General features: G+C 49.0%; 1 protein-coding gene across 2 annotated transcripts; it reads left to right on the top strand.

Moving 5' to 3' along the window:
- The first annotated feature begins 2 nt into the window (after positions 1 to 2).
- On the top strand, positions 3 to 9,483 carry GSTZ1 (glutathione S-transferase zeta 1). Of its 2 annotated transcripts, XM_082318101.1 has the most exons (9): positions 3 to 123; positions 3,292 to 3,343; positions 4,049 to 4,116; positions 4,945 to 5,025; positions 5,502 to 5,627; positions 6,164 to 6,239; positions 7,107 to 7,159; positions 8,437 to 8,486; positions 9,121 to 9,482. In XM_082318101.1, the coding sequence occupies exons 1-9, from the start codon at positions 103 to 105 to the stop codon at positions 9,245 to 9,247; spliced, it is 654 nt and encodes a 217-aa protein (XP_082174227.1). In that variant the 5' UTR covers positions 3 to 102; the 3' UTR covers positions 9,248 to 9,482. The 2 variants fall into 2 exon arrangements, with proteins under 2 accessions (XP_082174227.1, XP_082174228.1); XM_082318102.1 differs by lacking the exons at positions 3 to 123; positions 3,292 to 3,343 and having other exon boundaries at positions 4,062 to 4,116; positions 4,931 to 5,025; positions 9,121 to 9,483.
- Positions 9,484 to 11,762: the final 2,279 nt, after the last annotated feature.

Below are 11,762 nucleotides of genomic sequence, written 5' to 3'. Positions count from 1 at the left end.
CGCGGCCGGGCCCCGGCGGGAGGGGGCGGCCCTGCGGCCGGCGGCGGCCCGAGGCCGGGAGGGAGCTGAGGCGGCAGCCCCCGCGGAGGGGCGCGGCGCGGGATGAGCTCTGCCGCGGCCAAGGTACGCGGTGCCGGCTCCGCGCTCTCCCTGCGGAGCGTCCCCGCCGGGCGGGAGGGCAGCGGGGGGCGATGGCGGCGCCGGAGCTGGAGGGAGCGGGGCTCGGGGCGGCGGCTCTCCGCCTCGCTCGGCTTGGCCTTGCCGCCGGCCGCGGCACCTGATGGGGTCGCGGCCTAAATCGGCTGCTGGTGCCCCGGACTGCCCGGACGGCGGTTGCCGAGGGGACCGCGCCCCGTGCGCAGCCGCTGTGAAACAGATCCCTGCTGCCCCGGCCTGCACCCGCCTCGCTGTCTCGGCGGAGAGCAAGGAATTTGCCCCCATGGCAAATAAAACTAACGCCTTTCAAAGCTGTGGTGGCCTTTGTCCATGTGAGCTGTTAACACCAACGCCTGCTGCAGAGACACTGAGAGTTCAGGAGCAAACCTGTTCCTTCTGCTCATACCTTTCCATTTTAACCCGGCAGAATGCAAGCGGTGCCTTTCAGGCACCGAGGTTTCCCCCGCAGGAGCCTCCAAGGAGCAGTTTTCTCTCCCGTGTCCCGCGTGGGCAGCTGCTCTGTGTCAGTCTGTGTGTGCAGGCTGCTTGGAGCAATGGGTCTCTAGAAACAGGTGAAAGACTTTGCCTTTTCAAGTGCATCCCCAATATAGCCTGGAAAGAGGTGGTATCCAGAGGAGACCATACTGAAATGGACAGGCTTGGGAACCTGAGAGCTCCATACACTAAGTTTAGGGTGTCTCTTCCATCTTCCTAAACAGTGAAATGCGTTTCGCAGATTTTTACTCTGGATTGGGATTTAAGCTCAAACTTTCCTCACTGCACCACTGATGCTGGAAATTAAAATAGAACCAAACCAGAAATCTCAGTAGACATCAAGCAAATGTTGTCCTCCTGCTATCCTCCCAGTTGGTCTAACCTGCACCTTACGGGGATTGTATCCCACGGGGCTGTAAACGGAGGCGGTTCTTCCCTGCTACTTCCCTGGCCCATGCTCAGCTCTTCCTCAGAGGAAGAGGAGATATAATGTCACTCTGGGACCTGTCCACTGAGGACAAAACACTCCGGTTCTCTCTAGTCTTTACTTAGCTGATTGTTTTGCCTGTGATCTGCCCTGCCGCTGGGAACAAAACGGCATGAACTTAAGAGATCACTCCAGGCCCCAGCCTCTGGAGGCACAGTTCCCAGCTGAGGGATGGCTTGTTTTCCATGTTATTTTTGGTGAAATCCCCCAGGGCCTTGAAATTATAGAGCGAAGCAATTAGCTTAGCACAGTTTGTTACAAGTGATAGCGCAGGCTGCAAAAACGACAAAGAACTGTAGAGAGGATCAGGAGAAATGTCTCTGTCAGCTAAGAGGCCGGAGTCTGAAACAGATGTGATGAAGGACATGAATTTCTGAGCCAAAAAATCAGCAGCAATGTTCCCAGGAAAAACAAGTAAAAATAGTATGTTATGAATGCTCTATGTTTCCCTTTTGAAGTCATAGTTTGTTTCTTTCCCTGTAACCCAGCAGGCTAGACATTTGAAAAAAAGTGTAGCTGAGATTTCTAGTACCCTGATTCCAGAAGCAGAGAATTTAAGAAAATCAGTAAATATTTTGTCCACAAAAGTGTTGCCAGTACTGCCATCACTTCCCTCCTCACTTATAAACAAACCACTTCTCCAGTAAACTTTGACTAGAGTAATTTAATCAAATCCATACCTCATTTAAAGTTATTTGAACCAATCTAAACTGTAAGAGAAGCATCAAGTTTAGAAAGAGGACTGGAGCACAGAGATCCTGGGGGTGTCTTGGGTTCCCTGTTGACAGATTGTGTGTCAGTGAGCAAATCCTTGCCTTTTCCTGCCTTGCTGTCAGTCTCTGGTATCATTTCTATGCGTTTTGGGAGGGTGGAGACACAGAGAGATCCCTGGCATGCCATGGGATCTATGGAAGGAAGGAGAGACATGATTACGGGTTTATTTAGAGATGTGCATGAGTACCAGTTTCCCGTGTGGAAAGAAAAGACCGTAACACAAAAAAGCGAGCTTCATATTTTGCACAAAGTTGGCCTGGGAGCAGAGTAGCAGCCTCTCCCAGGCCTGCAACGTAGAAAACCCTCTGCAGTGGCTGGTACTGATGGGAGGAGGGCTACAGGAGGACCCTAAGGGACCTCCCTGCAAAGGCAGCCCCTGTTCAGGGAGCTGGCAGCCATTCCCTAGTGAAACAGAAATTCTGCATGGGGCTTCAGCTTCCTTGTTTTGTTCTGGAGGGCTATATTTCTGCATTGGCAACTGCTGAGAGCCTGACAGGCTTTCTAGATATCTTGTTTATTTCTGGTCAAAAAGCTAGGGAAATAAGGATGCTTCCTAAATGTGCTTCCAACCTCAAAGCTGGTTAATGGTTCTGATACCAGGGCTGGGGCTGCAGCACAACACATGGGGATGCGGAAGCAGCTGACTGCAGTTGCTCAGCATTGAACCTGACTGGCTGGTTTTTGCGTCCTGGGCACAGATTTGGGGGCATAGTCCTTTTTTCATTGGCTTTAGGAGAGAAGCCTTCCCCCATCCCAGCTGAGTTAAAAGGGAAAGCAAAGAGGTTGTTTCTGTTTCCTGGAGTAGATTGCAGACACTGACCATGGCGTCTGAAAAGGTGAGAGCTTGGGCAGGGTGGAAATGTCCAGGAAAGCTGTCTCGGTGCTAGAGTTCAGGTGGAGGTGAATTGTCTGCCCTCTTGGCCTTCACCTCAAACAGCAGAAGCTCTTCTTATTTGGAAAGAGGCCTGGCCCTGCCCTGCGTGGCTGGAAGAGCTATTTCATGCCATGCAAATACTCAGGGCAGGTGCTTGGCACAATCAGTGGGGAATTTGTTTCAGAAATCTAAGATGCGATAGAAGATAGCAACATCTGGTAAGTAAAAAGAGGGAAGCTTTGTAGGGGATACTTTTAAGGTCACTTGTGCGGTGCTGGAAACATCAGGTGCAACTAAGCATTCAGAGGGCCAGCATGAAAGACGGTGATACTACCTGTACGCCTAAAACAGGAACAGTCACTTTCAGAAAGGAGCCCTCTCTCCCGGAAACGCTGCTCTTCCTTGTCTTTCAATTCCTGAAATGCCTTCTGTTCATGCATTGTTCTCCTTACAATACTCTGGTGTTTCCACCATGTAACCACTTTCTCTCTCTTTCTCTTCTCAGCCGATACTTTATGGCTATTTCCGAAGTTCCTGCTCTTGGAGAGTGAGAATCGGTAAGATCCAGTGTTGATCTCTCTTTTATTCTCTTGGTATTACTGCAGTATTCTCCCCTTCAGTTACTCAATTAATCAGTCACTTATTAAGAGAGACATCAGCAAACATGAACCCGGAACAGTGAGAGGGAAGGGAATACCACAGCTTACCTGGAGCAGGGGGAGGGGAGAGGAACAGACAGGAGGGCTTCACTCAGCCCACAGCTAGTTAGAGGGAATTACTCCTTTTGTAAAGCTAACATGATGCAGATGGCTGTTTCTTCCATGTTATCTAGAGGGACCCTACACTCTCTTTTTACACAGATATTGCCTCAGCCTCTGGTCTGCCCAGGTCTTGAGAGCTAAGCAGGGCTGGGAATGGTCCCTACTTGTACTAAGACAGTCTTAAACAAGGTTTTGCAGCTGAGCACAGGGCCCACTGCCCTCAATAAGCCAAATCAGAGGGGCTGAGCTGCAAAGAGTGGCAAAGCTTACTTTGAAAAATGCAGTGGTTTTGCCAGGACTGATCTTTAGTGCTTTTGTCCTTCATTTGCCAGAGCACTATCTTCTCAGTGGACTCAGGCCACCTTTCTTGAGGGATAGGGTCTTTTTTGGTTTTAAAGCCATTCTTTTTTCAAATGGAGATGGCAACGTTTCCCTGAGCCCATTACCAATGAAACTGGTCTCAGTGTGCCTGTCTGAAGCTGTACACTTTGCTCTCCCTAGCACTGGCTCTGAAAGGGATTTCCTATGACCTGGTGCCTGTGAACCTCCTGAAGGATGGGGGGCAGCAGGTAAGGATACAGCTACCATTGCTCTCTCCAGGGGGACTGAACTTGGGGGTCATTAGGAGAACTGCAATTAGCACTAGAAAGTTCATAGGCAAAGTCACTGAATTCCTCACCGCTTCTCTGTAATTAATAGTTGCTTTCAGCCAGTATTCCCTGCCATGCAAGACAGAGAGAGAAGATGACTGCAGGAGACTAAAGGGTTTTTTTCCCTCTCTTAAACATCTGTGGCTGAATTTCATAAGGCTGAAGATCTTTTGTTCCTGCTTAGCATGATATAACTGAACATATCTGGTGCACAGACTTCAGAGAAACTGCACTGCAATTTAAACACAGACTGGACTTCATTCAATTAGCACCAGAAAGTGTGGGTGTGGAGGGGGCGTGTGTCCAAAAGATGCTAAATGATATAGCAAGGCACTGCAAAGGGCCTGCCAAAGGAAGGGGTGGGTTGCCAGAAGAGATCTTCACTGAGAATTTATTCGGGTGGCCATAGCAGGGAGTTGTGCACCTAGTAGTACAACTGGCTCGATGTGCCAGTATGGGCTAAGACAGAGTTGGAGAACTAGAACAGTAATAGTGACACTGCTGCAGTACCACCCATCCTGGGCTTTGTATTGACAAGGTAAGGCAGTCTGGCCCTGGATGCAGTGATCCCTGAGCCCCAGAGCTTGCTGTAGGCTAATAGCACATCCTAACTTACTGCAAATATTAGTACTGAGGTAGAGGGAAAAGCCAGGTAAAAAAAAAAAAAAAATTGGTAACTGGGTCCTAGGGGAAGAAAACAAGGAAAAAGAATCTCTTGTTCCAGTAATCTCAGGTTTGTTTCCACAGTCTTCTGCTGACTTCAAGGCAGTGAATCCAATGCAGCAAGTCCCAGCCTTGAAAATTGATGGCATCACCCTTTCTCAGTCGGTGAGTTACCAGCCACATCCCTGTTAACCATTCACTCCAGGCTGCTCCCCAGTCTGGAGGGGATGGCTTTGCCCCATCTTTTCCTCCAGAGCTCTCATCTGTGCATTGGAAAAGAGGTGGCATTTGTGATAAACAATCCCACTTGGGGACAAAAATAGCACATAGCCTCTGCTGGGAAACTGCTGTCAAAGATTTAAGCTCAATTCAGCTTTGGTTTGTAACTCCACCTTTCACTGAGCACTTTGCAGTCTGACTTAGATGGCTGTGCCAGGGTTTGCCTGTAATTACAGCTGGGCTAAATGACAACAAGGTCCCAAGCAGACATCACAGAGGATATTCTGTTCCTTGGATTGGTCACAAACTTCATATAAAAGCTGTTGTATTCTCTTGGATCAGCTCCCCTTTCCCAGGTGTTCAGGATGTGAACTTTTCCATGGCTCTCCAATAACCTCCCCTTATCTCTTTGTTCATTACAGCTAGCTATAATTAATTACCTAGAAGACACCCGTCCTAACCCCAGGCTTCTGCCCCAAGATCCAAAGAAGAGAGCCCAAGTCAGAATGATTGCCGATCACATTGCCTCCGGCATTCAGCCACTCCAGGTATTGCCTTGTTATATCCATGCAAATGAGAAAACCAGGGTGGGTTTCCAGGAGTTTATTCTCTCTGAAAAGCTCAGTCTCTTTAAATTGTTGCCAGCCAATAGAGTGGCAGACCTTAAGACTGTGTGATAGCACATGAAATCTCTGCTTAGCCTCTGCCTGATCTGCCAATGGAGACAATACAGTATTTCCTACAAAGAAAATCCTATAGCACCCCAGGGTTCTTTCCAGAAACAGCTGAACCCATATGGTTTCACTGCTGGGTCTGGGATGTTTTAGGAAGAAGACAATTGAGCAACCCAAAGGGCAGAGGCAAAGGGATACCCTGGCAGCTCTTACAGAAGGACAGCCCTAAGAAATACAGCAGGGTGCATGATTTGGTGAGGGTGAGGTCAGGGCTGACCCAGCAGGCTGAACTCAGGCTGGGGGTTCAGGCTTGGCAACTCCTCATCTCCCCTCTCCTCCACTGGATGAGGCAGTGGGCAAGATACAGCCAGCAGCAGTCAACCTAACCTGCAGATCACTTGCCTTCGCAGAACGTGAACGTCCTGAAACAAATGGGGGAGAAAAAAACGGAATGGGCTCAGAACTGCATCGCATTTGGCTTTCAAGGTGCGTCCCACATCCAAAATGATCAGCGCTTCAGCTGATCTTTCAAAACGCTGCACCACTGGGGTCCTATTTCCCTCTTCAAGCAGAACAACAGATCTCACTAGGCTGGTGTGCTAGGGTCCTGCCCTGCTGGCAGAGACAGTGCTCTTCCTGCCCAGAGTCCCTTGTCTAGGGCTGGTAGCTCTCCAGGGTCTTGGAGGAAAGATGCTGTCCACAGGGCGCTTCCACCGCTGCGCATGGAAGAGGGGAAGCCTGGGCCCATCCTGTACACCACAGCAGTTGATTCACCCTGAAGCATGAGAGCTGACAGCACTTCTCCTTTCCACCCAGCTGCTCCCAAACTAGTGCCTTTTGCTTTAAAGTTCTATCAATCTACAGTTATATGCTTTTGTAATCAGACAAGAGATACCTGATGGCAAACTCCCACAGGATCTAGCAAGTTGCAGAGTATTTCTTTACCTCCCTGGGAGAAATAGGGTGCTTTTTGTTTCCTCAAAACCCTTTCCCCCATGTGCTGGAATGGCAGGCCCATCTTTACTTCTGGACAGATGCAAACTGACTGAACCTTTGCATTTTTCCCCTCCCCGCTCACATATGTGTACATTGTCCTCTTAGTATTTCAGGTGCATTGCCTGAAGCAGCTGAAATCACCCTGGGTCTCAAAAAGCTGAAGGACCCTAAAGACTCCCATAACTATTCTATTGTAAGGTTTCTGTTCCTTCTACGTTCTGTCCCAAATTGCTCCTTTTTCATACTCAGCTCAGGGTCAAAACACCCTTGTTCATAATTCCCAGTCTAAAATGTCTTTGGTGTCCCTTTCAAATGAGTTTCCAATGCCTCACTCCAGTGTACCACCTCTCTTGACAGCGCTGGAGCACATCCTACAGCACACTGCTGGGCGCTACTGTGTGGGGGATGAAGTAAGTATCTGAGAGAGCGTTGTGTACCATTGGAGAACTGAAAACCCCAGTTATATTCCATAAAATAGGAAAGGAAATCAGTTGTGGAGATACAGCACAACCCCATCCCGTGCCTGGAGTTAGATGCGGTACCTTCACCATAAGAACAGCTGCATGGATCCTACTTAGGCCATTACTGAGTTGCAGATGGTTACAGAGATGTTTACTTGTCCCTGCTTATAACCCGCTGATGGCCAGATTCTGCAGCTGTATCTAGGATCTGGCTGCTAGTAGACGATGTGGAAACAGGTTATATATATTTCATCTTTAAGAGATTTGGAGTTCAAAGTATCCTGTCATAGGGGAGAAGCTTGGCTCAAGAAACACAGGTTCAGTTCTTAGCTCTGCTCTGTGGAACCTTTAACCAAGTTGCATTGTATTTTTCTGCTCTGTTTGTCCAGTTTTAACATGGACAGATTTCAGAGAGCTCATATACAGGCTGTTCTGACCCTTACCAAGCTGGAGGCCACTCAGGCCTCTTCCATTTAGTAGTCCTGTTTGGGAGGCAATTGTATTTTTCCTATTAAAGCCTGAGAAAAAAAGGAAAGCTCCGGCAATATCCTGTGATGCAGAGGATTGTCTAATAGGAGCCTTATGGAATTGGAGCCCTTGGTGGGGAAAGGCTAGTTATGAGATCTTAGGCTGGAGAATAATGCGTGCTCTGAAAGGCACCCAGGAGTTTGTGGCCTGGGGAGTGGGGTGAGGGCAGTTGCCTCTGTGCAGACAGGCAGCTAGCTGTATTGTCCTTGAGCCTTCTTTTCAGATTGCGAGTTCCTGAGCCTGTGTGCAAACGCCCTATCACATATCAGGTCTTGACATTGGCAGGAGCTGCTTGGTACTCCTGCAATGCAAACGAGCAAAATTTACTCATCTTTTCCCAGCCATGCAAACTCCCCCCTCCCTCCATCACCTCCCTCTGCAGCTTGCCAGCAGACTTGTTTGCTCGGAGGCAGCTGCCACAGAAGCACTGTGTCCTTGAGGTCGTCATGATCAGCTGGTAGATATGAAGGTCCCTAAAGGCCGATGGCTTCTTCTACTAGTGACTGCTATGAAGTTCCTTTCCCTTGTACCATTGTCGTATTATTAATGCTGGATTAAAGAATGAGATTGTTGTGACAACTCCTCTGTACTGACTGATAAAATAATTTCTATCCTGCTCTCAAAGCCTGCCACCACGGTGAAGCATGATGGGACAGGCTCTGAGTTACTCTGACCCCTTTTCTCTGCTACATTTGCAGGTTTCCATGGCTGATCTGTGCTTGGTGCCTCAAGTTGCCAATGCGGAAAGGTAATTAAGGCTAAGCTTGAGGCGCTCCTCAAGGGCACCTACTCCTTGTGCTGGGCTGTCAGAGCTTACCTTCTGCTGCTCCTTGCGCCTGTTAGGAAAGCATCCCTCCTTCCTGCCCTATCCAGTTACAGATTCCTTCTCTGCATGAGTTTTCCTATGTCATAAATACTGTCTCTTTTGGAAGCTCTTTGAAATAAGGAGCTGTGCTCTCTTCTCAGAGGCCCCTGGAGAAAACGATCTATGCCCTTAGAAAAGCTAAGGTTGCCCACACTCCACGTCCTCTCTCCCTGTTTGCCCTATATTTACACTGCACAGGGGGGAAAAGATTAATCTGACTATATTTGTTGAACGCCTTAAACCTATGCGAGTAGTGGCTGCATGATTCCCAGGAAAAGCATAGTGCCTTCTTACCCTGTGCTGCACACTATGTAAAAGCCTACTGAAGATGGAAGAACTAACTAACCTTTCCTCTAGCATTTGTTTTTAAACCTACACGGATGAACCTTTTCTCTTAATGCAAATGTACCCCAGCCTGTGAGATACTGGGCAGGCACAGCACACTGCTCTGCCCTTCTGCTCACTGCTGCACTGCCTGTCCAACTCTAATACCTCACAAATTCTTTTCCTTTTGCAGATTCAAAGTGGACATGACTCCATATCCCACAATAACCAGAATAAACAAAGATCTCCTGGAGTTAGAGGCATTCAAAGTAAGCCACCCATCCCGGCAGCCAGATACTCCTGCAGAGCTGCGAGCTTGAAGCCGTTCTACTCATTAAATCAAGTAAGCTGGAGTGTCAAAGAGGACAACAGCTACAGCTTGAGTAGAACTTCAGTGCCAGCAGGACAGAGGACCTGGAAGTAGCCTGGATGACTTACAGGAGCTACGCCTGGGCTGGAAAGCTTGCAGCTACTTCTGACTATGTTTCTTCTATCTGATGTATCTCCATGAAGCAGATTAAAGCAGAAGCATCCATAATTATTAGAAGTCCCCTTTGTATGGCTTTGGGTTGGGGAATGTGGCCACAAACAACTGTGAGGCATTGAGACAATTCTGGACCCCCCCACAGGGGCTTCTTCTTTCTAACATCTACAGAAAGAATATCAGGGAACCAGTGTACACAGCGTGCTACTAACCTAGCAGGCCTGTTTGTCCTTGCAGCTGCCTCAGAGCTATGGCATAATCATCAGTGCCATAGATACAAACAGTAAGAGCTAGTCTCTGGCAGAAGACAGCTTAATCCCAAGCGTTGTTGGGCCCCACAGGTCTTGCAAGAGCCAAGAGTCAGCAACTCTACCACCCCTTGCAATGACAAGAGAATTACTACCTGGGACAGCTGATTTTTACGTCTTCCTTATGTCTAGCAGCAGTCTTGCTGAATTTATAATAAAGGTCTGTATAGAGCAAAGCTAGGTGGTTGTGCCATAGTCAGCAAGACACAACCAGCTCACTCCCATATGCTGAAAATGATGGCGTTCTCTTCCCTTTCCCATCCTCAGACACTGCTCTAGGTGTTTTCCTAGTCTTCAGCTGCAGACTATTGCCCCAGGGAATCCCACCCCAGATTCCCTCCAAACCAGAATCATGCTGTACTTTCACTGTGAGGACCTTCCAAGCAGCAGGAGTAAATCCCATTCCACTCATCCCAAATGAAACCCAACACCTCAGTCACCTTCAGCGCTGAAAGCACCCTGGGAATTCCAGCCCAGAAACCTGTAGGGCAAGAAGGGAAACCCAGAAGCCTGTGACTGTGTTCCCATGCAGGCTCAGCTCAGATCCTACTGAATGTTTTGGCACCCAAGCCCAGGTACCAAGCCAGGGATATGGGAGGGAATTTCTGCCAGTCTGATGCTGTGTATCAGCCACCCTAAGAGGGCAATACCCATGGCCTTCAGAAAGGCTTTACAAACCCGTGATCTCTTATGCCAAGGTAGCATTCGCCTACACATAGATACTTGGACCACCACATTGCTTGGACTCATTTATTGCCATCCATGTCTGTATTCAGGCTGCTGAAGAGCCCTTGCCGTTCCAGGCTCATTCGGAGCATTGTGCATTATCCTAGGTCCAGCTGGATCTTGACTGTGCTGTTGTAAAAGGTCCCGGCACAGTTGGAGCCCCCAAAGACCAACACCGTCTGCAGGTTACGCTCCTCTTTGTTCTCCTTGTCCACATCCATCAGGCGGGCAGGAGTCAGGTCAAGCAACGTATGGCCAGCTCGGGGCACAGAGCAGAGGTCATGGTGGACCACCGTGCTCCATGAAAGAGTATCTGAAGTAGAAAGGAGCTATCAATACTGACGAGCGCATTCCTAGTGCAAGGGATGAAACAAATGGACCAGACCAGGTGTTCGGAAACACCACTGCAGCCCAATAGTCACCGTTAGCTATGGAAACAGGGAAGGAGAGTCACTCACCTAGGTGGAAGACAAAGGCATCCTGCAGGGCTCCTCTGGCATTGCAGCCGCCACTGATCAGAACCTTCTGGTCCGACACAGCCAGAGCTGCATGAAAACTGTGACCAAAGCAAAGCTGAAAGCTGGCTACAGCAAAATCTGCTGGGGTTGCCTCAGTCAGCAATGGGCAGGGGTGGGCAGACTTCAGCAGGAGGCTGGGGGCTTCAGCTGCAGAATGGCAGTTAACTTCTGCTTCTCTTCTGCCCTGACTTGCTGAATAACCCTGAAAGAGCTGCTTGTTTGCTTCTGCAGGTCAGGCCATAATCAGGCCTGAAAAGTACCTCATTATCTCAGCTATCCAAACTTCTATGTTTTGCTCTATGGAGTGAGAGAGCAGGCTAGCGGGGCTTTGGTCTGATGTAGGTCATTGTTCTACTGAGCAAGTGTCCCTTTAGGAACAGCATAGTCCTGGTACAAGAGTTTCTTCCTCTCTGTCTGTTGTACTCCAGGTACTGTGGAGACCAAACAGCAGGCAATACAGTTCACTAGCCCACAGCAGAAAACTTCCCCTAGCGTGAAAGGCAGATTTCCAGGGAGACTAAGGGGTCTGTACCTCCCACACCCTGCAGGCACCAACTAGGACAGCACAGGAATTTCTGGTCCCACAGCAGAGGGGCTATCCCCTGTATTTTGACTTGTGGGACAGAGATATGCAACTGGGTCTGATCACAAACACCATTTAAACCTGGCTTGAAAGAGAAAGGACAGAGGAAGAAGATAGCTACTGGGTCTGCAACAGGATCTTACCAACGTGCAGAAGGCTGTCCTGTGAGGAAGGGGACTGGTGTGTACTCCATGAAACCTGACAACCAGGGGAAAG

This window comes from Platalea leucorodia, assembly GCF_965183815.1.
Source record: "Platalea leucorodia genome assembly, chromosome: 7".
In the NCBI taxonomy this organism is placed as follows: Eukaryota; Metazoa; Chordata; class Aves; order Pelecaniformes; family Threskiornithidae; genus Platalea; species Platalea leucorodia.
The sequence above is the reverse complement of the archived record's forward strand: the minus strand, read 5'-3'. Positions and strand labels throughout refer to the sequence as shown.

Bases quoted from the DNA above. Each gene is read 5' to 3' on its own strand.
- GSTZ1 (XM_082318101.1), top strand. From the start codon at position 103: ATGAGCTCTGCCGCGGCCAAG. The intron at 5,026-5,501 runs GTGAGTTACCAG...TGTTCATTACAG, and splicing joins GCATCACCCTTTCTCAGTCG to CTAGCTATAATTAATTACCT. The intron at 5,628-6,163 runs GTATTGCCTTGT...TTGCCTTCGCAG, and splicing joins CCGGCATTCAGCCACTCCAG to AACGTGAACGTCCTGAAACA.